The 23,471-nt window shown below is 43.0% G+C and overlaps 1 protein-coding gene across 3 annotated transcripts in view; it reads left to right on the top strand.

Annotated features, from left to right (window-relative positions):
- ZRANB3 (zinc finger RANBP2-type containing 3) overlaps nucleotides 1-23,471 on the top strand; it is a 471,114-nt gene that overhangs the window by 400,912 nt on the left and 46,731 nt on the right. For all 3 annotated transcript variants that reach the window (XM_073634288.1, XM_073634289.1, XM_073634290.1), the window contains one exon: nucleotides 9,841-9,983. In XM_073634288.1, coding sequence (XP_073490389.1) covers nucleotides 9,841-9,983 — 143 coding nt within the window. The remainder of the gene's footprint in view (nucleotides 1-9,840; nucleotides 9,984-23,471) is intronic.

Genomic DNA, 23,471 nt, shown 5'->3' with positions numbered 1-23,471 from the left:
ACCAGTACTCCATTGTCTTGTACAAGCACAGCTGGCCATGTTGGGTAATGGCTAGAGCTTATAAACTTTATTATGTCACCGCCCTGCTATATGACAACGCTACTGGATAAAGATAATTTTTAATGTGTGTTGTCAGATTTATTTATTTGAATCCTTGTGATCTGTAATCCATTGCTACTTCTAAGAATATTTTATAGATCTCAAAAATGTACAGTTCTAGTTTTTATATTTTTGTATGGTAATAGGAAGAACCATATAACACCATTTATAAATATACATGACCATTATACAGGGGGGGTTGCAAAGATATAACCAACTTTTTTTTATATATATTATTTGTCTAATAACTTCTTTATTGCCTGACCAATAGATCTTATACAACTCAGCCTAATAAATAAAACAATTCTGCTGTAATTATTGTTTATTTATAGCAGCCTTAGAATGAGATTGTGTTCCTATGGGCCGAGGCTGAGCATACATTGTGTGCCATCATGTATTTTTATCTCTAATATTTATACTGGTAACTACAGATTTTTATTAAAACAGGCATCCAGATATTGTAAAGTCACCTTCTCTGCTACTGTGTATACATTTTATATAGTTACATACTTTGAATAAATATTATTCCTTTGAAGCGGAAACCTGTTCCCTGAACAATAGCCGTTATTGATCATGCTCTAGTATCACAGACAATTAAGTGCAACTTATATTGACTCTCCAGAGCAAAACACAATAAACCAAGAGGAAAGCAAAGATTTTTATTTAAAAAAAAAAATTTTTTAGGCTCTAATTGCAAAACTTGGAAAAATAATATAAATGGATTATGCCTTTAATGACCCTATATATAGAAATGTGTTATTCACACACACGCACATATATGTGTGTATATGTATATATAGCAAATTCAGACAAGTGGTGCGAGCGTCTGCTTCTGCTGAAAATAAACTTGGGTTCTGCTCCTCTAGCAAATTCTAACACCTACATGTTTCTGTGGATGCGAAGGCCAAGGAAACAGATTTTTTTTCCTTCTCATTTGCAGAATTACCAACTGTGATAATTCATCAATATTCATAGCCTTGTGTTTTAACACTTTCACACCCAGCGTGAACGACACCGTTTAGAAATAACGCCAAGTTCTCCCCCCCTTCAACTCCTCCTAAGCAATGAAGAAAATTGCACTTGGCGCTAAAACTTTGACACGTCTCGGCAACCTGGTGATTTAACTATTGAACTGAGCAAGCGCTTTCAAAGTGTGTGCGCACTAGCTTTTGCTGAGACTTCTGTAGAAGAGTTAAAGTCTGGAACACTTTAGTTTCTGCTCAAGGCTTGAATTTTTTACAAAAGGAAACGATTGTCATAAAACGTTAACTTCTTTTCAAATTGGGTTGTGTTGTTCCCTAAATCCTGTATTATCTGGTATTAAGGAATAATTATGGTTGCATTCTTCCGTGTTATGCAAACATTTGCAAAACCTTGATGCGGTCTAAATTGGCCACGAACGATTTACAAATTCTAGTAGCTTGGCAATTTTTTTTTTTTTTTTTAATGCAATTTATACTGGCAAAGAGGGAGAATGGGTGTTGGGAATTTAAATATACCCCCGTGTGCACAATTGCATATAAACAAATACTAATAACATACAATATGTCTAAAAGAATTTTGTCTTTATTTTACACAATATAAAAAGCACATGTTGCTATCACTATAGTACATTACAAACAAGTCTGTGCATTAGGTCTTCTAGAAGGGTCAACGCGTTTCGCAGATCATCCAATTTTTCAGGACCAGTAGAGTTAGGCACATTGAGATTGATAAATCAAATAGTTTAAAAACAGATCATTAACAAAAACAAAGAAAATCATACATCAAAACAAAAAATACAAACATGTTATTATAGTGTTGGTACAGGTCAGATTGTGTTTTATCCAATAATAACTATTCTTTCCATTCCTCATGAAAAAATTGTTTGTCTTTAGTATTGCATATCAATTCACCCCTTTCGGGTAGAAAAAAAGCACACTTACTCAAAATGGATGTAGTATAATATACTCTGTGTCCATGGAAGGAAAAGGGTCAATGATCTCAAAAAATAGTCTGCTGGCCCATGGGAGGGCAGCCATCAGGTTAAAGTATCAAGGACAGGTAAACTATATCAGCCAAAAAGAAGGAAAGGTATTAACTAGCAAGAGGTTTCATCACTATATCAGAATAGACCAAGCTAGAGATGTAAAAAGTAACCCCTATTCATCAGAGCCTGTACATAAAAGAAGGGGAATGCTTACCCAAAATCTGAGTTGATATGTATATAATATCGTAATGAGTCAAAGATGAAGTCCAGGTAGATTAAAGTGCATGTACTGCGATTGAGGGGCTCACCACATTTTCCTGTCGCATCATGGCAGCATACACGTTTGATAGGACCACTTAGCTATAAATTGAGTAGACACCCGTCCCAGTATTCTCTTATTTTTCCTTACCTGTCAGCACCCCCTTACCGCTTCGCCCCAGCCAGGTTCTAGCCTCTCCTGGGTGGAAGTCCTTCTTGTACAGCCTCTAAACGAGCTAAATGGAAGAAGCCCCACTCTGGTGATCTCAGGGGCACTCTCTTTCTCACTCTGCTGTCTGACCACAATATAAGCCTTAAACAGGCTTCATGTGCAGCAGCCCATATAAAACCTTAAACAGGCTTACTGGAGGAATGGCCAGGGAGTCCTCAGTTTGGCCTCATGAAATAAGCCTTAAACAGGCTTAGTTGTGTGCAGCGGTCTCCCCCTTATTTCCTCCTTCCTACCAGTTGTTTCTGCCTGTCTGCTGGGCTCTGTTGTCCTCCATCCTGCCCTCCGTGGGTGCCGAGCGCCCTCGGCGTTCTCGCGCATGCGTGGTGCGTCGTTCTGGGCGCTCCTCTGCCTTTTCCAGCTTCCAAGATGGCACAGAGTGTTCCGTGGCGCTACTGCGCATGCGCGAGCGTCCGATGCCTGTGGCGGCGGTTTTAAAAAGCCCAGCATCAGCTGTGTATTGCTACTGCTGGATGACTGAACTGAGACAGTTTGTTTCTTCCCTGTAAACGCTCTGCAAAGGTATGTGGCTTGCCCTTTATTCAGCTGTCAGCCTAAAAATCTTGCTCCCTCTGCATATCTCTTCTTACTATGTCTGCAGGTTTCCAATCCACTCCTTCACCATGGAGACCGCTGCCCCAGTAGATCACCGCCAGCCTAATAGGTAAGGGGGGGGAAGACAAGGGTAAGTAGTGAAGATCGAAAAAGAGAGCACTACTAATGCTACCTAAATTGGTCAGCCCTACCAGGTCCTCAGGAACGTCTGCTTCAAGACAAAGAGAGTCCTCGCACAGAAGAAGTCCCTCCAGACACAGATGGAGCCGTTCCTACCATAGGAGAAGCCACTCGAGAGGAAGCCGCAGAAGAAGCCACTTTAGGTCTTATTCCAGACATGGTCGATCCCGCCATAGAAAGTCGCCTTCACGCAGACCTCATTCCCCCGCACGCCATTCCCGTCCTGCCGGGAACGCATGCTGGATTTGTGGCGCGGCGGCTCTCCCGGATAAATTGGCCTGCCAAAAATGTCTGGAGGAGGCCACAAGAGAAAGAGTCTCGGATACTGGAAATTCCGATGGGGCCTTAGCCCCCCAGGCCTCGATACCAGACGTGGATTTCTCCACCACTACCTCTCCAGCCCTGGCCAGTACGTCAAGGGAGCAAGACTCTCTGTCTAATGAGGGTCTGGAGATATCGGATGGGTTCGACTTCTCTCTGATAGAACCGTTTGTCAAATCGGTTAAAGAGGCGATAGGATGGGAGGAACCCCAGGAAGTTCAACCGAAGCAAAGGAAATATTTTCCTCATCTTAGAAAGGATCCAGAAGCTTTCCCGTTCATAGACGAACTGGAAGACCTGATTAAAGAAGAATGGCAAAGACCAGAGAAAAAGTCTAGTCTGAATAACAGACTTCTAAAACTATACCCACTCAAGGAGCCTAAAGTGAATCCTCTGGTATCTCCTCCGGTAGTAGATGCATCCTTGATGCGCCTAGCCAGGCATGTTACCCTCCCGCTAGAAGACGCGGTAACATTCAGGGATGTGCTCGACAGGAAGATCGACACGGATCTCAAGCGGGCTTACCTGTCGGCAGGAGGTGCCTGCAGGCCTGCAATAGCACTCGCAGCGGTAGGAAGAGCCATCTCGAGCTGGTCTACAAGCACAGAGAAGCTTGTATTGGAGGGTGCAGACCAAGAAAAAATAGTGAAAGCGTTGCAAGAACTAAGCTTGGTAGGTGACTTCGTGGCAGAGGCTTCGGTCTATACCATCAGGTCTGCGTCAAAATCTATGGGATAGGATGGGAGGAACCCCAGGAAGTTCAACCGAAGCAAAGGAAATATTTTCCTCATCTTAGAAAGGATCCAGAAGCTTTCCCGTTCATAGACGAACTGGAGGACCTGATTAAAGAAGAATGGCAAAGGCCAGAGAAAAAGTCTAGTCTGAATAACAGACTTCTAAAACTATACCCACTCAAGGAGCCTAAAGTGAACCCTCTGGTATCTCCTCCGGTAGTAGACGCATCCTTGATGCGCCTAGCCAGGCATGTTACCCTCCCGCTAGAAGACGCGGTAACATTCAGGGATGTGCTCGACAGGAAGATCGACACGGATCTCAAGCGGGCTTACCTGTCGGCAGGAGGTGCCTGCAGGCCTGCAATAGCACTCGCAGCGGTAGGAAGAGCCATCTCGAGCTGGTCTACAAGCACAGAGAAGCTTGTATTGGAGCGTGCAGACCAAGAAAAAACAGTGAAAGCGTTGCAAGAACTAAGCTTGGTAGGTGACTTTGTGGCAGAGGCTTCGGTCGATACCATCAGGTCTGCGTCAAAATCTATGCTGGCCTCGGTAACGGCCAGAAGAGCACTATGGCTGAAACCCTGGACAGCGGACCCAGCCTTCAAGTCTAATTGGTGCCGTATCCCGTTCGGAGAAAATCTCTTCGGAACGAAATTGGACTCGGCCATCTCCAAGGTAACTGGTGGCAAGTCTGGGCTCATCCCCTCGGACAGGAGGCCCAAACAGCAGAGACCTCCTCCCTTTAAGCGAAACCTTCCAGAGAGGTATAGGGACGCGAAAGCGTACAGACTGGGGAAAGAGTACCGAAGGAGCTGGAAGAACCCTCAATCCTCCTTTATGAAATTCCAGAAGCCTAAGACTCCTGCTTCCAGCGACCAGAAGCCTTTTTGAAGGTGCGCCCGTCCGGCCAGCGGTAGTGGGAGCAAGACTCCAGTTTCAAGCTGGTCTGGGCGGAGACCTTAAGGGATACCTGGACTCTGGCCACTGTCAGTTTTGGCCACAGGTGGTCCTTCAAAAACCGACCCCCAAGGGATCAATTTTGTGCAACCCGTATTCCTCCATCTCGGGAAAGAAGGTTGTCCCTACTAAACTACATTCAGGATCTTCTCCTAAAACGAGCAATAGTAGAGGTCCCGCCAGCACAACGAGGCAGGGGATTCTATTCTCCACTATTCCTCGTCAAGAAAAAGTCAGGGGACTTTTGACCAGTTCTAGATCTAAAGAACCTCAACAAGTCCATCTGGGTGGAGTCATTCAGGATGGAAAGCTTGCAGTCTATCCTCCAGGCCATAAATCTGGCAGACTGGATGCTCCCCATAGATCTCCAGGACGCCTACCTGCACATTCCAATCCACGTGGCATTCCAGAAATTCCTGCGATTCTCGGTGGGTCAGGGGCATTTTCAGTTTCAAAGCCTTCCTTTCGGGATCTCAACAGCCCCCCAGAACGTTCACAAAAGTCTTACTACCAGCAATAGCTTACTTGAGAGAGAAAGGTCTAAGGGTCCACCATTACCTGGACAACATCCTCCTCCTCTCAAGCAGCCAGGAGTCACTCGTGCAGCATCGCGAGATCCTAGTTTCCACCCTAATGAATCTGGGATGGATAATAAACTGGCAAAAAAGCAACATCCAACCTACCCAAAGGATGGTCTTCCTGGGGGCCGAACTAGATACCCGAGCAAATACAGTGGAGCTGCCAGAGAAAAAGATGTCTCTACTAATTCAAAAGGTAAAGGATGCTGTTCCGGCACCGTGCCTACCAGCCAGAGCATACCTCAGCCTTCTGGGTTTCCTATCAGCAACCATGCCAATGGTCCGATGGGCGCAATGGAACACCAGACCCCTGCAAGCCTCCTCCTTGCGCCAGTGGGACGGCTGGTCCATGTCACAATTGATTCGCATCTCGGAGGAAGCCAGTCTATCTCTACAGTGGTGGACACACCCCTACAACCTCAGGAGATGCAAACAGATAGTCATCCCCCACCAGGAGGGTAGTAACTTCTGATGCCAGTCTGGAGGGATGGGGGGCACATTACCTACACTATGCGGCTCAGGGCCGCTGGCACTTCAAAACCAAGGACATGGTCTCAAATGTTCTAGAGATGAAGGCAGCCTTCCAAGCCCTCTTGGCATTCAGCACCCTTCTGAGTGGAAAACAAGTTCTCATACAGATGGACAACCGAGTGGCTGTAGCCTACATAAACAGGCAGGGGGGTACCAGAAGCATCTCCATGATGCAGGAGGTTGGTCCGGTGATGCGGTGGGCTCAACTGAACCTTCGGGATCTGAGGGCGGCCTATATTCTGGGTGTCCAGAACTTTCTGGCAGATTAACTCAGCAGAACATTTGTTTCCAACAACGAGTGGTGTCTGAGCGCCCAAGCATTTGCCCTCATATGCCGGACATGGGGTCATCCGGACATAGATCTCGCAGCAACGCCAGCGAACAGGAAATGTCAGAGGTTTCTGTCAAGGAACCCCTTCCCCTCAGCTGGAGACAGATTGTCTCCAGCACTCCTGGAACTTCCACCTAGGCTACATTTTCCCACCAACTCCTCTTATAGCCAAGTTCCTTCTGAGGCTCAAACATTCAACGGCCCTAGTACTGGCTGTGATTCCCTTCTGGCCACGGAGGCCTTGGTTCACCACCCTCCTGCAGCTGAACACAGCGGATCCACTTCCACTCCCAGTGACGACGGATTTACTAACCCAGGGCCAGCTGCTCCATCCGAGTCCAGGGAAATTACACCTAACGGCCTGGAGATTGAAAGGTCTAGGTTCCTAGACCAAGGCTGCTCTCAGAAGGTAGTCGATACCCTGCTCCAGGCTAGAAAGTCTTCCACAAATAACACCTATGGAAGAATCTGGGGAAAGTTCTCTTCCTTTGCCCAGGAACAAGGTTGGGACCCTTCTTCCCCATCAGCAGTACAAGTGCTCGAGTTCCTCCAGTCAGGTCTGGACAAAGGCCTTAGGTCCAGCACCCTAAAAGTTCAAGTTTCTGCCATCTCCGCATTGACAGGAGTTAAATGGGCGCTTAATCCTCTGGTGGTTCAATTTCAAAGAGCCTGTCTGAAACTAAGGCCCCCTAGAAAGCCTTCATTCCCGACATGGGATCTATCAACCGTCCTAGAGGTCTTATCCAGAGAACCATTCTTCCCACTGGAAGACATCTCCCTTTGGGACCTGACACTAAAAGTATCATTTCTAATTGCCATCACATCGGCGAAGAGGGTCTCAGAAACGCAAGCCTTGCTAATCAAGGAACCGTATCTGATGGTCTACCCAGACAGACTAACCCTGAAGCCTTCAGATAGATTTATTCCAAAGGTCTCCTCTTCATTTCACTTGACCCAGGAGATTGATCTCCCGGCTTTAGTCACGGATCAGGGCATCCCCCATCCTCTGGATGTCAGGGGTAACATTCTGCAATACCTCTCTATAACCAAGCCATTCAGGAAATGTGAGAACCTTCTAGTCATCCCACACGGATTCAGGAAGGGCCAGGCGGACTCTGCCCGTACCATCGCCTCATGGCTCGTGAAAACTATCAAGAAAGCCTACTCCTTAAGCACCTTGCAGATTCCAGAAGACTTAAGAGCGCATTCCACCAGGGCAATGGTTACTTCATGGGCAGCTTACTGTAAAGTCTCAGTGGAAACTATTTGTAGAGCGGCCACATATCACATATATCATATCCCATTATAAAGTAGACGCTGCACGCTTATCAGCAGTTGAATTCGGGAGGGCCGTTATACAGGCCAACTCTTCTGTTTCTTGTCAATAAATTTACTTTGCATTCCCACCCAGTTTGGCGAGTTACTCCCCAACGTGTATGCTGCCATGATGCGACAGGAAAACGGAAAATTGTATACTCACCTTTCCGTAATTTTCCTTTCCTGTCGCATCTTCATGGCAGCATACAATCACCCACCCTTCTGAGGTGACATATGTATATATATATATATATATATATATATATATATATATATACAGAGAATACTGGGACGGGTGTCTACTCATTAATTTATAGCTATGTGGTCCTATCAGGTTGTGGGGGCGGAGTCACAACCCAACGTGTATGCTGCCATGAAGATGCGACAGGAAAGGAAAATTACGGAAAGGTGAGTATACAATTTTCCGTTATATTGACATGAGAAAAATCCAAGCTTAGACCACTTATATAAATAAAGTGATAGATTGGTAACACATTGTCCACCTCAGAAAAAATTGTAACCATGCTTACCCTCAGGTGTGAAAACAATTTATACTGGTTATGAATAGCAAATGTTGCTATACGGTGCCAAATTTGTAAGCTATTTGGTCTTGGTCTTTCACCAGTTCACTGATGTTTTCACCAAGATGAATTTCAGATAGGTATATATAATAAAATTGAAGGTCTATTATATGTCCATTAAGAAAACTGTTTTCAATACAGTTGGTGTCAGTACCAAAAGATATTTTTATATTTACTGCATGTGATGCTTTAAAATGCAAGGCTGAGACATGGGCAGGAAGGCTAGGTGTTAGTCAAAAACATTAGGCTTATTGTATAAAAGGAGAGGGCCAGAGAATGTGGGAAGCTGGATCTTTTAAAGCAGTGTGTATTTTTAGTCTGGTCTTAAGAGGGGAGGGAATGATTAAGCTGTCATGTATCTGGGTGATTGTACTAATTATCCCTCAGGATCCCCTCCAAGTTTTATCCACTTTAGTACATGCTTTTAGTTAAACAGTACCAAACCTGATGATGGGGAACCCTTTGAACCCCCTAAGTGCATTGGATTTTTATGATACACTATCCTAAGTGAAATGAGATCTGGGCTTTTTATGTTCTGTTTTTCACTTTCCCTTTTGCACACCTAGTCCCTACTCATGATGTGAGCTATGGGTTGCCAAGCAAGCTATGGCTTTAGTCCATAAAGATCATATTGATCCATGATAGGTCACCACAATTACACTTCTTCATTGTCTAATCTGTAGTTTAGGTGGTCAGTGACTAAGCTATTCTATACAACTACAGTGGGAAGGAAAGTGAGCTCATTGATATGGCTTGACTTGGCTGTGCTGTCTGGCAAGGGGTGCCTGGATCACCAGATAGACAGTACATGTGTATTTATGTCAACTTTGTTGGTCTGCGGTTCAAACTGAATCCAAATCCAGTAATGATTTTGTGATAACCGATCATTTGCTAGTTTTGAAATTCCCAAAAATCAACAGCCCAGTTGGATTTCGCCAACAGGCAACAATTCTTGAACTGAGGGAAGAGCAAACCTGAAGAGCATCCAGATATGGGCTCTTTTCCTGTACAAGAGTCCATGTTTTTGTACTGATTACCTTTGCTGTCAGGTTCTCCAGCCACAATTTTCTGCCAGTGGACATCTAAATGTTAACTGCTCTTGATGTATTGCATTATTTCCGGTATCTCCAAAACAGGTCCAAGTCCATCCAAGAACTGTGTGTACTAATTGCCCTCTCTCCCCTCACATTTCTTTCCCAGATTCTGAAGTTCGTCAGAGAATGGAACAGTTTGACAGCCATGAAGCAGCGTGTAATCCGGAAGAGTGGTCTAATCTTTACCAGCCCTGTCCTGGCCGCAGGAGAGATCTCCAAACAGCAGTCAGCGCACACCAGCACCAAGAGGTATACAAAGTAGCCTTGGCCCCATCATGCAGGCAGTGCCCACTCTGTGAGCTTCTACTGTGTGCATAGGCACACATTAACCTCCTTGTGAGGAAAGGATTAGGTCACTTGCAGCGGAACAAAATACAGGTTATGCTAGTGTAGCAGAATCTCTGACCTCCCCAAGTCTAATGAGAACCTTCAAGGCCAAAGATAGCTGACATCCTTCAATATGTAGTGGGTTGTGAGGCATAGTGGGTGCAAAGGTGGTAAAAGTCATTGGGCGCCAGACACTTCTTGGATGTAAAAGAGGTTTTATTTTTTTGACAGTCCTTTTTATATTTTGCAAGGGAAAGAGGGTTAGGGGTAAGACACCCTTAAATAGTTGCAATTTCAAATGGCCGACTCCGAGACTTCAAAAGGAGGACAGCCGTACAAGGAAAGACCCCAGCAAGGTGCCACTTCTGCACGTGCAGGTTTGCTGCCTCCTATGGCAACAGTACTTAAACAGTTCCTAACACAAAGTTTAACAGTTCTCTCAGCTGTACTACAACTTCTCCTTGTAGTTCTTCAGTCCCTTGATATCCTAGTCTCTCACTGAACTCTCTGATTCACTGACTGAATCCCGTGAGCTCCTCAAGGCTTTTGCAGTGGTATCTCCCTCAAGCGTCACCCACACTTTCTTGCTGGGTCTCTAGCTTGGCACTCCGGATACCTTCAAGCTTCACCCCTGCTGACTGGTTTGGTCCCTAGCTTGGCACGCAAGGCTGCTCTGCAAGCACTGCCTCCACTGGTTGGGTCCCTGATTTGATCACCACCTGAAGTTTCCCGATTCTCCACCATGCCCATTTGGAGAGAATACTGCTCCGGTACTTGCTTCAGTTGCTCACTATGGTCCCTGGTAAAGGCGATTGGTCCCTTAGTGGCGACAGCTTCCCTTCTACCACCATGATGGTTAGTGCCATATAAATCAATATGCTTGTGCCATACACAATCAAAATGCAACAAAAAGTATTTATAATATACACAAATCTGTAAAGTGCTTGGTGCCCATATAGTAATGAAATAAAGTTCAACGGTGCTCCAAACTTGTAAAGTGTGAGCTGCTACACTCCCCCCTTCGGTGACACCAATCGCCAGAAACAATGGACCCTCAGCTTTGCAGTCTGGTGTCAAAAAGGTCTGGGATATGTGGGATGGTTGTTCAAAAAACTATTCCAAGGGGATTGCTTTATATCAGAAAGGATGTACCACACTTCATAGATGGGGAAACATAGAGAAAGCTTATAGTGAAATACTGCTAAAAAAACAATTTAGAGCGCAATCTAGGTGCCACCTACAGGATATCTGGCAAAAACAGGCATCAATAAAAACATCCAAATCCGCTGCTGTATGTCATGCGTTCCATGGAGGCGGAAATTGCGTCAATGGTTAACGTGAACCGGAAGTGCATCAACGCGTTTTACCCCTCCTCCAGGGCATCACCAAAGGACATCCCTTCCGGTTCCTTGCAATCAATTTATACCCAAGAGGAGATCACTCTTCCCTCTGGGAAGAACGAAGAGACCAATTACGATCAGTGTAAACTAACACCATCTTCCTCCTCTGACATAATTTCCTGTTGCCAGATATATAAAAAAATCTTTATATAAACCAAGGCCATAATAGCAAACATGCCATTTGGCTATCATACTACAATGAATCATATAATGCTATAGACACCACAAAAGATTTCCAGTACATAATGTATAAAACAAATTGAGTAGAAATATAATAAAATGAGATAAAAATAAAATTAAAAATATATCTCTAAACAATATAATTGAAAAAAAAAAAATAAATGTTATTACTAATTAGACAAAAAGCAATTGAGATCCAACTCAATGTTGAGGCCATGAGGACTCAAAGTACGAAGCTTATGGATCCATTGTGTCTCATTCTGTGAGCTGGCTCTCGTGAGATTGGATTCTCTTCAATGCTCCCCCACTCTATCCCACAGAATGTGAGGCTCCTTGGATCTCTGTTATGAAACATTCTAAAGAAGTTGGACAGACTGTGATGCTTATAACCCTTTTTGATTCTATTAACATGCTCCTTAAGCCTCATCCGCAATTTCCTTGTGGTCCTCCCCACATACCGGAGACCACAAGGGCAGGACAAAAGTTAGGTAAGGTGTGGTCCCACAAGTGATATATTTTTTTTATTTCAAAGACCTACCTTGGGAGTAGGAACTGAAGTGGGTAGTTTTCCTTTTCCTGTGTTTGGAAGTCTTTAACAAACAAAGGTGCTTTATTGTCAAAGAAGGCAAAGTTACAGAATACCAATTGACACTATACATAGCTCTACATAGTAGGTGTACATGCTTTACCACAATATGTTCTATTCAGTATAAATAACAATATGGCATTGTAAAAGAAAATTTCAATACCAGTAACCAAGTATTTCTGAGTTTCCGTCCACCCGATCCACACCCACCAAATACATTAGGAAGCAGGAGAAGTGTATTTCTTAAGAGGCCATCCACGGAGCCCAGACTTTTTCAAATTTCCATGGACACCCACGGTTTATATACGTCATTCTGTACATGGGTATGGCTGCTTCAATCTGTGCCTCCCAGGCCACAACTGACGGAGAGGAAGAATCAATCCACTTCATAAGGATTTCCTTTTTGGCGTAAAAAAGAAGATAGGAGATTAGGAGCTTAAGATGATAGGGCCTTTGTTCATCATCAAACACTCCCAACAGAGCTAGCGCAGGTAGAATCGGAAGAGATACCTCCAACCTGGAATTAATTTCTCCAAAAATCGCAAACCAAAATGCCACTATGATGGGGCACTCCCAGAACATATGAATAAAGGTACCAATTTGCATCTTGCATTTAGGACATACGGGATCTCTTTCAGGGAAAATGCGATGGAGTCTCTGCGGGGTGTAGTAAACCCTATGTATAAATTTGACCTGTATCATTTTATCCCTAGATGCTATCACTAATTTAGGGCCGTAATCTAGACAATCGTCCCAACCCTCCTTGTCCAACGATGGGATATCCGCCTGCCATCTTTCCCACAGCTTTACTATTTTGGGGGAGTCCTTGCCTAACAGCGCATTATAATAAAAGATAGAGGTTTTAATAGATCGCCAGGGGACAAAAGTTCTTCAATGAGATCGGCTTGAAGGGTCGGGGTTGTGGGAACTGGGCCCTAGCCGCGTGTCTAAGCTGGAGATATCGAAATCTCATCCATTGTGGTAGCCCAAATTTAGTCATCAACTCCTGAAAAGAGAGTAGTTCTCCCCTAGGCATTATATGCTCTAGTGTTATAATACCGTATCTAGCCCAGACTTGAGGATCCGGAATAGTACGGAAGTGTTGTAATGCTGGGTTTCCCCACAATGGATGAGCCGAGGATAACTGCTCCAGTCTACGGAACCTCCGTCTAGCAGCCACCCATACCTTCCAGGTTGCCCGGGTAGGACCGGGCACCACAGGGGTGTTTGAAGTCTTACACATCACACATTTGCCACAACTGAAAAAAACAGTTTGATCTAAAAACGTGAATAGCTTCTTAGGGGAATTGATGACATTATGTGCCAATTTTAGCCTAGGTGTCGGCGGTTTTATATAAATAAACCAAGGTTGTGCAGGCAAGATACTTTTAAGCGCTCTATCTTTCAACAGCAGAGGCCAGTTTTATCTAATTATCGTTCCAAAATCAATTGTGCTTGTACATCATAATCTTCTTTTTTGTTGCAATTTCTTCCTACCCTTAGCATCTGTCTTTTAGGAAAGCCACCTAGGGTGATGGCAATTATCTAATGGGATGTAGCCATTTCTATCAACATCCTTGAAGAAGTTTATAGCGCCTTTGCACAGCGGCTGCAGTTTTGTATTTCTTTTTTATTTTGTGTTTATTATTATTTTCATTTAGTACCTTAGCGCCAGTTTTTTTTTAGTTTTATTGTTTTGTCCTTGTTTGGAGTGCACTCAGCAGCTGTGGAGATTTTCACATTTGTAAATAATAGGAATTTTAATGCAGTGGATTTCTTTTCACAAACAAATGTCAATCTGGATGTTAACCAGGATTTTAAGCACCTCAAAAGTGCTTTAGACAAGCAAATTAGAACCTGGTGGGATGTATTTACCCTTGGCAAGTATGTCGAGGATAAAATTACACCTAGGAGGCTAAGATGGGACATTTCCCCCAATGACGGGTTGGTGGATAAAGATTTGGAGGATGAATGGTTCTCTTTTTTTTTTTCAATCACACAGAAAGTTATTGGAAATGTTAATAACAGGGGAAAGAGAAAAAATTAAAACTATTAAAGGCCAATATTAATGCCAATAAATCCAAATTAGGTCCGTTAGTAGCAACAGGTGAGCATAAAGATAAATTGAAAGAACTCCAGGACTTTGTGGACAAATTAGACAAAGAAACACAAAAGAAAAAAATGAAATATGTTAGGGATACGAACGATTATAAATCCAACAAAGTCTATAGATAGCAGGAAGCCAACGATGATCAGGGTGCCACTTCTAGAGCCTCAACTGAAAAAAGGGAATCTATTCCAGATAACCCAAAAAAAAAACCCCATCCGGAAATATGATGGATCCCAGAGGGACTATGAGAGAGGGGACCATTATGGTCGTGAAAGAACTAGTTCTAAACCAGAATCCCCTCAATATGGAGTCCCCACTTACAACAGATTTGAACCCCTTAGGTATGATTATCCTCATCCTCCCAATAGAAGGTTTTATAACCAGAGAGGTCATGATCACAGGGGAGGTTATGGTGGTCTTTCTTGGACCCCTAATCATTCCGGTTAATACCCTCCCCCAAATAAGGGGTCGAGGGTGGTATCCAATAATTATTGACAGGATTTTCAGAGGAGAGGTTCTGGGGGGCCACCCATGAGGAGAAGAGGGGGACCCAACCCCAGGGGACGTGGGAAGGATCACACCCCACCGGATAGGAGAGTTGAGCAAGATTTAGACAAACTGGATGTTTATCCAAGCAGATGGAAAAAGGACATCGAAAGAGACCTAAAGCTGTTGGAAAAGAAAAAGGGCTTAGTGATCAGATCAGCTGATAAAGGGGGGGTGGTTGGTCATTTTAAATAAAACTGATTACTTGAAAGAATTGGACAGATCAGTGGGAGATAGTGAGACATGAAAAACTGAAGGTGAATCCTATGAACAAATTCAGAGCCAAACTGAAGAGGCTAATTAAAGGAACACATAAGGATGGCATATTAAATAAGAAAAAGGCAAGATACCTCATCCCAGATGAACCTAAAGTTACGGTTATTTACCAGCTACCGAAAATGCATAAGAATCCACTTAGACCCCCAGGTAGACCTATAGTCAGTGGAGTTGACTCCCTGTTCTCTAGACTGCGGTGATATTTGGATTGTTTTTTGCAACCGCTTACCCAAAAATGTCCTGCATATCTAAAAGACAGTAAAGATCTTATTGAATTGATTAAACCCATCACAGTAGATGACTATCAAATTTTGGCTAATGAATTCCCTTTATACCAACATTCGGCAGCATCATGCCTTGAAGGCTGTTGCGTGGTCATTGGGAAGTACTGATATTAAACAGAAACAGAGGGATTTCCTTTTACAGGCTCTTGATTTAGCAATGAGCCATAATTTTTTCTTACATGGGAAAAAATATTATAGACAGAAAAGGGGTGTAGCCATGGGGGCTAAATACGCCCCATCAGTGGCAAACCTCTTTATGAGTCACTGGGAGAAGGAAGCCATTTATGATAGAAATATACCAGCGCTCAGATTCTACAAGAGATACATAGCTGATATTGTGATAGTATGGGCAGGATCACAGGAATCGTTCTGTAGCTTTCTTGAGGAAATGGGAAATAACTCCTATGGTATTTCCTTCTCAGAAACTTAGTCATCAAATGGTGAGTTTTCTGGATCTCACAATATACAAAGAAAATGGAAAACTACTAACTAGGACTTTCTTCAAGGATGTTGATAGAAATGGCTACATCCCATTAGGTAGTTGCCATCACGCTAGGTGGCATTCCTAAAAGCCAGATGCTAAGGGTAAGAAGGAATTGCAACAAAAAAGAAGTGTATGATATACAAGCAGAATTGATTTTGGAATGATTTCATGAAAAGGGATATAATTTAAAAGATCTAAAAAGAACTAAGGAATCCATTGGAGAGATATTTTGTTTCAAAATAAAGTCAAAAAGAAGAAAGATTACGGTGTGGCTTTTCTGACTGACTATAATCATCAGTATAGACAGTTTGAAAAGATAATTATAGAACACTGGCCTCTGCTATTGAAAGATAGAGAGCTTAAAAATATCTTGCCTGCACAACCTCGGTTTATTTATACTAAACCGCCGACACTTAGGCTAAAATTGGCACATAATGCCATCAATCCCCCTAAGAAGCTATTCACGTTTATAGATCAAACTGTTTTGTTTTTTTTCAGTTGTGGCAAATGTGTGATGTATAAGACTTCCAAACACAGGAAAAGGAAAACTACCCACTTCAGTTCCTGTATCACTTGTGGGACCACACATGTTACCCACCTTTTGCCTGCCCTTGTGGTCTCCAGTATGTGGGGAGGACCACAAGGAAATTGCGGATGAGGCTTAAGGAGCATGTTAATAGAATCAAAAAGGGTTATAAGCATCACAGTCTGTCCAACTTCTTTATAGAATGTTTCATAACAGAGATCCAAGGGGCCTCACATTCTGTGGGATAGAGTGGAGGAGCATTGGAGAAGATCCAATCTCAAGAGAGCCATCTCACAGAATGAGACCCAATGGATCCATAAGCTTCATACTTTGAGTCCTCATGGCCTTATCATTGAGTTGGATCTCAGTTGCTTTCTGTCTAATTGGTAATAACATTTAGGGTTTTTTTTTCAATGATATTGCTTAGAGATATATATATAAATTTAATGAAATATTTCTTTTATTTTTATATATTTATTTTTATTTATTTTTATCTCATTTTATTATATTTCTACACAATTTATTTTTGTTTTGTAATTATTATATATTGTAAATCTTTTGTGATGTCTATAGCATTATATGATTCATTGTAGTATGATAGCCAAATGGCATGTTTGCTATTATGGCCTTTGTTTATATTAAACATTTTTTTATATATCTGGCAACAGGAAATGATGTCATAGAGGAGGAAGTTGGTGTTTGTTTACACTGATCGTAATTGGTCTCTTCATTCTTCCTAGAGGGAGGAGTGATCTCCCCTCGGGTATAAATTGATTGCAAGGAACCGGAAGTGATGTCTTTTGATGACACCCTGGAGGAGGGTGAAACGCATCGACACACCTCCGGTTCACGTTAACCATTGACGTAATTTCCACCTCCGTGGAAAGCACGCCATACAGCGGCGGACTTGGATGTTTTTACTGATGCCTGTTTTTGCCAGATATCCTGTAAGTGGCGCCTAGATTGCGCTCTAAATTTTTTTTTTTGCGGTATTTCACTATGAGCTTTCTCTTTGTTTCCCCTTCTATGGAGTGTGGCACATCCTTTCAGATATAAGGCAATCCCCTTGGAAGAGTTTTTTGAACAACCATCCCACCTATCCCAGATCAATAGATCACAGCCTTTTTGACCCCAGACCGCGAAGCTGAGGGTCCATTGTTTCTGGTGAGTGGTGTCACCAAAGGGGGAGTGTGGCACCTTACACTTTGCAAGTTTGGAACACCGTTGAACTTTATTTCATTACTATATGAGCACCAAACACTTTACATATTTGTGTATATTATATATTTTTTGTTGCATTTTGATTGTGTATGGCACAAGCATATTGATTTATATGGCACTAACCACCATGAATTGTATAAAATAATATATGCTGCCAGCGCTGTTTTATTTTTTCTATCACTCTTGAAGGTTATAGCACCTTTGCACAGCGACTGCAGTTTTGTATTTCTTTTTTATTTTGTATTTATTATTATTTTTATTCAGTACCTTAGCACAATTTTTTTTTAGTTTTATCCCCATGGCCGGAGAACCATGACAGGTTCTCCGGCCAGCAAAACCATCACTTTTGGTTGGACTGCAAGCCACAGTCCCATTCCTGCGCTGCCCTCTTACTTCTGCATAGGCCCTCACACTGCCTGGCAGCCTGATGCCCCCAGGATAGGCTCCGGCCTAGCAGCCCGGGGCAGACGACACTTGTCCACTCAGATGGCGGTCCGGGTGGCACATAAGAACCCGGATCACCTGACCTCTCCCAGCAGGCCAAGGGATTCAACAAAATCCCTGCCCTTTGGCTGAGATAACCTTATATACCCATAACCTGACCTTGAGTTCTCCTTCTCGATCTAATACCTCCAAGTTCCCGGCCACCTGGTGGTAGAGGAGGAAAGTACAACCAGGCCAAACTTAGGGAGAAGTCAATGGATCCCTAGTAATTAACTATAGTAGCTACTGCTGACAAGGAATTTGGTGAGGAGCTCCCTGACTATACCCCAGGGCTCTACACTAGAAAGTGAATTTTGTACATAGGAAGAGTCTGACTATTTATCCAGGTCTAAAAAGAACAGCGCAAATCTCTTAATCCAACTGCAGGTGTACTCACAGTTCCAGCTCTGCCTTTTGTGAGCTTACAAGGACACTTCCCATTATATTGATGGATAAAAATAAAACTCTTAAATAGCAAATTTAGGCATTTGGTCAAAGATGAATTCCAGGCAGGTATAAAAGTCATAAATTAATGCAATTCAACGAATTGTTTACGAACATGCCATTAAATGAATATGTATAAGTGCAGATTTTTTTTTTTTTTTTTTTTTTTTTTTTTTTATAGAGCAAGGTTGGGTTAAAACACATCAGCTGATTTATTTATTTGTTTAGTTTTATTTTTGTTTACAGTTAGCCTACTATGTGGGGCATTTCCCCTCACTTCTTCTCCAAGGAACTCTCTCCTCCTTTCATTTTTACGCAACTGTCTCACCTCTTCTCTCCCCCCCCTGTCCCCTCTTCTTTTTTTTTATCTCTTCTCCTTTCTCCCTGCTCTCTTCTTTCTCCTTTCCCTCTCCTCATTTCTGCCTGCTTTCTTCTTCCTCCTTTTTCCCCACTTTCTTCTTTCTCCCTGCTCTCTTCTTTCTCCCCCCCCTCTCTTCTTTCTCCTTGCTCTCTTCTTCTCTGTGTTCCATTGGGGAAATTTCCCTTAACTTCCTGTCCCAGAGAAGCCACAGAAAGTGTTGTATAGGGAACTATAAGAGGTGGGTTGGTGACGTCACATTCTCCACTTTGTCCAATCAGAGAAGCTGAGCTTTTTATGCAACTGTCTCACCTCTTCTCTCCTCCCCCTGTCCCCTCTTCTCTCTTATATCTCTACTCTTTTCTCCTTGCTCTCTTCTTTCTCCTTTCTCCCCCCTCTCTTCTCATTTCTGCCTGCTTTCTTCTTCCTCCTTTTTCCCCGCTTTCTTCTTTCTCCTTTCTCCCTGCTCTCTTCTTTCTCCCACCTCCCTGCTCTCTTCTTTCTCCCCCCTCCCTGCTCTCTTCTTTCTCCCCCCTCCCTGCTCTCTTCCTTCTCCCCCCTCCCTGCTTTCTTCTTTCTCCCTCCTCCCTGCTTTCTTCTTTCTCCCCCCTCCCTGCTTTCTTCTTTCTCCCCCCTCCCTGCTCTCTTCTTTCTCCCCCATCTCTTCTTTCTCCTTTTCTCCCTGCTCTCTTCTCTGTGATCCATTGGGGAGATTTCCCTTAACTTCCTGTCCCAGAGAAGCCACAGAAAGTGTTGTATAGGGGACTATAAGAGGCGGGCTGGTGACATCACATTCTCAACTTTGTCCAATCAGAGAATGCTTTGCATTCATTCAGAAAATACAAAGCCTACTTTGAATGGCACTGGTGCTAATCGGCCAACCTCCTGTGTTTAGAATGCAGTAGGCTGGCTGCTCCGCACGGGACCCAGAAGCTAATGGAGATCATTGGATTAGCAGCTCTGCCTGATTTCCAGCTTTCCAGGGGGACTAGCCAGATATGGTGTGTGTGTGTGTATATCTATCTATATATATAAAAATAGATATATATTTATTTATATCTGAGCCAAAGTGTTACTATATATAAAATATCCACACCTGGAACTTGTTAATAATTATCTATATATTAGATTTTTTTTTAGTAGTGGAACTGACATTTTCCTTTACGCCTGCACGGAAAAAGAGCAGCAGTAGGAAACACCGGTTCTGTGCTAAAGTCACAAAGTTCACTCAATATAACCTTTTAATCTGTTTAAAATTGTAGCTGTGTGCTTCTGGATGAGACTACAAGCACTTGTCACATGAGCTCAACTGTCTGAGAAAATAGAGTACAGTGCTCAGGGGAATTTAGGAAACCGGTTACTGAATGCGTATCTAAACCCAGGAACAAAAATGTAATATAAAATAGCTTACCAGTCCTTAGATATACTTGAAGAGTTTTAGCTATTGAAGCAACTTGCTAAGCTAAATTAATGCTTGGATGTAAATGAGAACAAATCAGCAAGCAGACGGTGTCCCAAGAATCAGAAATTGTTTGTGTCTTTGCACATACACTTTTTTAACCACTTCGGCTCTGGAAGATTTGGCTGCTCAATGACCAGGCCATTTTTCGCGAAACGACATTGCGTCGCTTTAACTGACAATTGCGTGGTCGTGCGACGCTGTACCCAAACAAAATTGACGCCCTTTTTTTCCCACAAATAGAGCTTTCTTTTGGTGGTATTTGATCATCTCTGTGGTTTTTATTTTTGTGCCATAAACAAAAATAAGAGTGACAATTTTGAAAAAAACACAATATTTTGTACTTTTTGCTATAATAAATATCCCCAATTTTTTTTAAAAAAAGCTAATTTTTTTTCTCAGTTTAGGCCGATATGTATTCTTTTACATATTTTTGGTAATAAAAAGTGCAATAAGCGTACATTGATTGGGTTGCACAAAAGTTATAGCGTCTACAAAATAGGGGATAGATTTATGGCATTTTTATTATTATGTGTTTTTTTTTTTTTACTAGTAATGGCGGCGATCTGCAATTTTTATCGGGACTGCGACATTATGGTGGACACATCGGACACTTTTGATACATTTTTGGGACGACTGACAATTATACAGCGATCAGTGCTATAAAAATGCACTGATTACTGTATAAATGTCAGGGAAGGGGTTAAACACTAGGGGGAGATCAAGGGGTTAACTGTGTTCCCTAGTGTTCTAACTGTAGGAGGAGGGGACTGACTATAGGAGATGACAGATCGTGGTTCCTAGCTATTAGGAACTCACAATCTGCATCTCCTCTCCTCACAGAACAGGGATTTGTGTGCTAACACACACATACGTCCCTGTTCTGCCTCTCATGCCTGCAATCGCTCGTGTCCGGCGGTCAGGGTGACCGTCGGTCGCGGTGATTGTCAGTCGCGAGCATCGGCACCCCAGCGGGTGCCTGCTATCCCGCTTAAAGGAGCCGAAGTACAGCTACGACAGTTTGTGGCATCATGCAAAACTGCCGCAGTATAATGATGGCGGCTGGTCGGCAAGTGGGTAATGTAAATATTAAGACTTTCATTGAGATCGTGGGCTAACTGTAGGTTTATGGAATGCTGTGTCTATACGAATTGGCAGCTGACTGTAGACTTTACATTGGTGTTAGACCCCAACAGCAACAAGCTACCCTAAAACATTTCCCAAATTCTTGTACAGACATAACGGAAGAAAGCAGGAAACAAGTGCTGTTTGCAGAGATCTGTTTCACTGCGTTGCTTTTTATTGAGGTTTCAATTGAGAACTTTAGGACTTTCCCACCCATCCTTTTAAAGTGTGTGTGTGTGTGAGCCCTCGGGGCTCGTTTACACTTGCTTCAAAATGTGGCATGTGGCACGCTTTTTAAAAGCACTCTGAATGCCATTCAAAGCACCAGTCACTAAATAAAATGGTTGCCCAACAGTCCTGTTCACACTTGTGTTTGGTTTGCTTTGCTTCGCTTCACTTCACCAATTATACCCCATGTCTCTTTCCTGTTTCAAAGCTTCTCCAAAGCCTTCATAGAAGTCTAAGCGCTTGCTTACAGTGCCTGAAGCTTTTGAGGGGCTTTTTTTGAACATTAGCCTCACTTTGTTTTGTTTTTAGCTTCAGGATGCGCTAGGAAACCAACAAGCAAACCGAAAAGATGTAACTTTCAGTTCATGTGTATATATATTCTGGAAGTGTCTGGTGCAGACATCACATATGGTGTGCAGCATTGACCAGCAGAAAAGAGAGAGGGGCTCCAGGCTAAAGTGGAGCAGCTAGTAGAGGGCACATGTGATGTGCAACATGGGAACGCTATAGCAGAAGGTGAGTGGGGACCGGCAAGAGAGGACTGAGCGGCAGAGGATCAGCAGAGCTGGAAGACAGGAGCAGGAGGAACTAGCAGATGTCACATGCGGTGAGCAGCGTGAGCTTAATTTAGCAAGAGGTGAACAGGGACCGGAGAGAGGAAGATCAGCAAACCTGAGGATTAGCAGTGGGGGATCAACAGAGCTGAGGTTCACTACTGAGTGAGGGATCGGCCAAGCTGGGGGTACTACTGACTACATCAAAACACCTGGGGCTATGAATAACCTAGAGATCTGCTTAACAGGAACTAAGGAACTACTAATAAGCTGGAGATCTGCTGAGTGGTGTTACTACTGGGCCCCTTAAAACAAATAGAAAATCAGCACACACAGGGCATTTGCCAAGCTTCAAAAAAGCATCACAGAAGCATCAAAAACGCATAAAAAAAGCAATGTTGAAGCAGTGAGCGCGCTAAAGTGTGTTAAAGTCGAAGCAAGTGTACATAATAAATAAACCCTTATGCTGCAAAAGACTTGAATGTAATACAGAAAGCTGCTTAATGCTATCCAGAGCAAAATTCCCAAATTCCTCTTTTTTTCTTACAGGTTTAAATAAGTCACATGACTTTTATTCTTTATTTTAATTCTTTTATTATCTACAGTTGTGAGGGTAGGGTTGGAGACCCAATAGAAAGAGATGATCCTGAAACCCAATATGAAGAGATGAGCCTACCGTCTAATACTAGACACCAAGGTGCTAGACAGGAGCTTCTGTAAATCACTACGGGGGGGCAAGGCTATGGACCTGCAACAGCAGGGCAAGGGCAGTTGCAATTTTCAAGGGAATTTTCCCCAGAGCTTCGTGAATGTGGTGACGTCTCACTTTGCAAAGAATACTCAATCATGTGCATGGAAAATTTAAAAAGAAAACAAAAAATCCCCCCACCATACTTGCTTGCACATGATTGGATGGTGTAAGTCAACAGAGCTTCACCTTATTCACTAAGTTTTGGCGCAATTTTCCTTGCAAAGTAAACGGCCTATTTGCCTTTAGTAAATCAACCCCAGTGAGCATACAAAGCAATGTTTAATTGATTAGAGTGCTTTTTTATGTTGCTCTTTAAAGTGGTTGTAAACCCACAAACCCCCCCCCCCCCCCCAAAAAAAAAGAAAACCCTATAGCATAGCATACTAGCTCATTAT

The sequence above is a fragment of the Aquarana catesbeiana genome, linkage group LG06 (assembly GCF_042186555.1).
Source record: "Aquarana catesbeiana isolate 2022-GZ linkage group LG06, ASM4218655v1, whole genome shotgun sequence".
In the NCBI taxonomy this organism is placed as follows: domain Eukaryota; kingdom Metazoa; phylum Chordata; class Amphibia; order Anura; family Ranidae; genus Aquarana; species Aquarana catesbeiana.
This window is presented reverse-complemented; position numbering and strand designations above follow the sequence as displayed.